This window comes from Alosa sapidissima, chromosome 18, assembly GCF_018492685.1.
Source record: "Alosa sapidissima isolate fAloSap1 chromosome 18, fAloSap1.pri, whole genome shotgun sequence".
Classification (NCBI taxonomy): Eukaryota; Metazoa; Chordata; class Actinopteri; order Clupeiformes; family Clupeidae; genus Alosa; species Alosa sapidissima.
This window is the reverse complement of record NC_055974.1, coordinates 21,116,683-21,121,408: the sequence shown is the minus strand read 5'-3', so window position 1 is coordinate 21,121,408 and position 4,726 is coordinate 21,116,683. Positions and strand designations below refer to the sequence as shown.

The 4,726-nt window shown below is 39.1% G+C and overlaps 1 protein-coding gene across 3 annotated transcripts in view; it reads right to left on the bottom strand.

Moving 5' to 3' along the window:
- Positions 1-601: 601 nt before the first annotated feature.
- The window catches only part of LOC121689687 (glucosidase 2 subunit beta-like), a 185,321-nt gene continuing 181,196 nt past the window's right edge, over positions 602-4,726 (bottom strand). For 2 of the 3 annotated variants that reach the window (XM_042069704.1, XM_042069705.1), the window contains exons 14-15: positions 2,629-2,722; positions 602-1,993 (exon numbers count right to left, since the gene is read on the bottom strand). In XM_042069704.1, coding sequence (XP_041925638.1) covers positions 1,938-1,993; positions 2,629-2,722 — 150 coding nt within the window. In that variant the 3' untranslated portion in view covers positions 602-1,937. The remainder of the gene's footprint in view (positions 1,994-2,628; positions 2,723-4,726) is intronic. The other variant, XM_042069706.1, reaches the window with a different exon arrangement.

The following is a 4,726-nucleotide window of genomic DNA, read 5'->3' as shown; positions in this document are numbered from 1 at the left end:
GCTTTCTTTGTATATGTATTTATAATAATTAAAAGCAAATAGTTGATAAAAATGTTTTGAATATTCAAAGATGGGGTGTATGACCGCTGAGATTAGAATAAACTACATCTACTTGGTGTGCGGAGTTCTTCATGTATGATCTGCCCAGTGCTCTCTGTTCCTGTGGTAGTTTTGGGTCGTTTAAGAGGGGTCTAAATGCATTCCTGTTCAACATGCACTTAGTTGTTTAAGTGCTTCTTACGCGTTATGGTTTGTATTATGTTTTATTTTCATTAGGCTGTTGATTAATTTGACATTATTGTTTATTATTGATATTCTCCTTAATGTAGTCTTACCACGTCATTGTTTTTATATTATTGATTGAATAGACATTATTGTTTTATTATTGCTTTTTCTCTCATTCATTCATTGCTTATTTTATTAGGCTATTGACTGAATTGATATTGTTGTTTATTATTACTATTATCCTCATTTTAGTTTGACCAACATTCTAATCTGTTCCCTGTTCAATTTTAAATATTATGTTGTTTGTATTTGTGTGTCGCTTTGGACAAAGGCATCTGCCAAATCCATAACCATGATTTGAGAAGGACACATAGCATTACAAGATGGCAGTTTATTTTTCAGCCTATGCAACAACAACAACAACAACAACAAAATCTAGAACAAAAATGCTGCTTCGTATGGTGGAAATGAAAAAAAAAAACAGTGGTCTTCTGGTCTCTATTTACACAGAACTATGAGTTGATAGACTAGCCTACATGCTTAAACAATACTAGGTCAGCACACTTATATAGGACTTTATTTGAACATAAAACTTTTTACAATGTTTCTGGGCATTCCTCTGTGTCTGCTGTGCATTTGTAACTTTGCTGTAATTTTCTTTACAGCTTTCTTGCTGTAATTCGATTGTTGAGTACAAAAATAGACGTTCAGAGATTAAACTCGACAAACTCGGCTATATTACAGAGCTTGCTGGTCTTCCCCAAATCACATTCTCTCTCTATCACCGATATTGTTCAGTGGCAATAAACAACATCAGGTACAACAACAATAACAATGGTGGTTCAAAAAAATAAAAAATAAACAAAGACATCCCAATCCTTTATGAGCTATAACTCAATCCCTTCAGAGCTTGTATACACTTGAGCAATACTTGGCTGAGTGCATCTATGTTTGCCACTAACAGTAATTAAAGCTTGGTAAACGTGTTTATGGAGAATAAAAGCTGTCCGGCACCCGCTTCCCACTAATGGGGAGCTGGCTTCACAAATGGCACTGCGCTGTGATATAATACACATAACAGTTGGATGGAAAAATTGTTGTGAGAATGAAGACTTGGATGTTGATGGCATAGTGATCCTAGCTGTCAAAAGCTCCTGTCAGTAGGAACTAGAGGTTGTTCTAGTTAAAAAAAAAATGCTTAAAGTAAAACCAACGAAAAAATTATTTACGTAACAGTTGGACATTCTTTAAAAGCAGCAATTCTTTAGGTTTGTTTTCAGTCGCTTAAACTCACTGAATGAACCCATACGCAAACCTGCACTCTTTCATAACTCAGAAACAACTCATATAGTTTCCCCTTAGACCAGCCATAACTCCTAAAGCAGAGCAGGCTTACATATGACTAACAACACTGAAGGACGGTCAGTCAGAAACCCCAACATGTCACATGAACACACACAATCAAACTGACATTATTGCTCAGCCATAGTTCTGTCTGTTGCGGTTGAACACTCTGAACTCAAGGGTTATATAATGATCAGAGATCTTTCTCTCTCTCTCTCTCACACACACACATATACAAACAGACACATACACACAGAAGCACATCCCCATCCTTTGTCTGGGGTCAAAGTTCGCTGTGGACGCCTCTCCTGCTGGGCGGCTGTGGTCGGCAGGCTACTGGGGTCTGCAGCTCCATGGCGTAGTGGCATTTACTGGGCTCCTTCACCCAGCGCACGGCCGAGTCCGCACCACAGGTCAGACGTACCTGGAGGGAGGATGGCGGAAGGCGTATGGTTATGAGTATAACCTCGGAAGTCATCATCGATCTGATGATGCCATTGTCAAACCTAATGCAACCCGTCTGTGAGGTAACTGGTAAACTAGTGAAAATCAGTAGATGTTCATTTTATATGCTGCCACTTTATTTGTTGTCTGTTCAATACCAAGCGCCTTAAGTCTTAAGTTACCTGACCTGATATTTCATTACATTACATTACATTACATTACATTACATTTGGCTGACACCTTTTTAACCAAAGCGACTAACAACATGGTAAACAGTTTAAGTTTTAAAGCAATTCTCAACAATTTTAGGACAATTTAAAAATGGTAGAGTACAGTAAGAATAAGTGTGTGCGAGAAGTCAGTGAGTGATATTTCATTGTGATATTTCATTGTGTCAGCTGTGCTTTACAGATTCATTTGGGTGTTAGGAGTTGCCATGGACCAGTTTCATTTCAAAATGTAAACCAATCAAATCCCAGAAGTCGCTACTGGGTCAGACAGAATCCTGGCCAACTAAGCCAGTGTGAGCTGAGAGCTGTCTGGATTTTTTTTTTTGTCGCGGAAGAAAAAATGTGCTCAGGTCCAGTGAGGCCATGGTGGGCACTCAGTGCACACCTGACCAGAATGCGGCAACAAGGTTCTCAAGGCTAGCACAGGCTCTGGCAGACGACTGGACCCTCTTTTGGACTTCACAGGAAAGTGAAGATGCCTGTGAGTCAAAAAACAACAACAAAAAAACAACAGTAGCTTACGCTGTTACAAGGCAGTAAGGGCCAATGGGGTTTGTTTTGGTCCGTCAAGTGGGATCACACACACACACACACACACACACACTCTCTCTCTCTCTCACACACACACACAAACACACACACACGCACACGCACACACACTCCTCTGAGCCACACTGCCACGGCGGCCATCAAGCAGGTGTACTCTTCCCAGTGGCTCTGACATGGATGACGAAAGTCCGGTGAAAACCACTTCGGCTCGGGCCGAACAATGGAGCCAGACACGCATGCTGGGCGATGCCAGTCTCACTGGAGTCGAGAGCAATGGGACAATCACACCGTGGCACCGAGACGAGCAAGTGGAGAGAGAGAGAGAGAGAGAGAGTAACACCAGATGACCCCTCAGGCGCCTGTCTCTCCGCGGGCCACTCACACTCAATGGGACTGTCATTCTGAGTGTGTGTGTGTTGGATGGATGTGCATGTATGTATTTGTAAGTGTGTGTGTAAATACGAGTGTGTGTAAGTGTGAGTGATTAAGTGTGTGTGTGTGTGTGTGTGTGTGTGCGTGTGTGTGTGTGTGTACAAGCGTGTGTGTGTGTGTGTCCCTACAGACAAACCAAAGTAAGTTTTAACTTTTTAAGTGTACAGAAAGTGCATAAAAATGAATACATGTGCAGTCACCGCATTAGCTTACTATTATTCCGGTTGCCACTATCCTGAGAGAAGAAGGTCCGTACAAATCAATTACCAAACTCTAGCATTTGAGTCCATTGTCAGTAGTTTGTGTGACATTCTGTAATCGACTTTTCCTAGCAAGATGGTACTGATTGAAAGAAAAAATCAGGTAATGCACTGACTACACAAACAGTCCTCTTTATACCCTTTCTGTACACTTACAACACTTACAGCTAAGTTGATAATACTGAAGAACTGCTCCTGCTTCTGTTGTGTATGATTATTAGGTTGAGGTGTTTTTCTGCGTCAGTTTGACTGAGACTTAGAGAGCATGTAAATAACAGACTGTGCACTTGTATGTCTGGTATGTGTATGCAAGTGTGTGTGTGTGTGTGTGCGTGTATGTGCATGTATATATATATATATATATATATATATATATATATATATATATATATATATATATATATATATAAACACAAAGGGCCTATTTTGACGGTCTGAAACACATGTTCTGAAGCGTATGGTTTGAGTGTATTTAGGGCATGCCCAAATTTGCTATCTTGAAGGTGTAATAATAGATCAGACGTCAGGCACATTGTTCAAAAGGGTTGTTCTTATGTTTCTTAACTGGGCATGGAGTTCCATTCAACTTTCTATCCATTCATCCTCTTCAAACGATTCACTCATCCACCCATTAAACTATCCATCAACATCCATTAAACAATCTGCCTATCAACATCCATTCAACTTTCTGTCTATCAACATCCATTACACTATCTACATTCAACTTTTAAACTAAATACTCTGTCTCAGGCTTTAAGCATACAATCTGGCTCTCTTAAGACTACTATTTCCTCTGCCCACAACTGTTTCAAAATAAATGTCCTCACTACAATAATTCACTATTAAATAATTTAACTATTTAAACTACTCAACTATTTAACTGTTCAGCCATTTCAACTGTCAGTTGTTATCAACTATGACTCCTGCCAACTGTTTCCAAATAAAAGTTTGTTTGGCATTTTATGTTAATATACAGTATGTTTATATTTTCATGCACTGGTAATTTCCTTGAAATTACATTTTCTAGTTCTTCTTCTAACCCTTTTTGTGCGTTTAATACAGCTTCAACCGTAACTTACTTAACTTAGAAACTGCATTCAAACTGCGTTGCGTAAGTCTTACTTATGTGACTTCAGCTATGTATTTTTCAACTTTGTAACTTTTATACTTTTTAAACTCTTAATTAAAAACTACAAAAATTTCCCCATTGACTTAACATTAGATTATGACATCACAATAGAG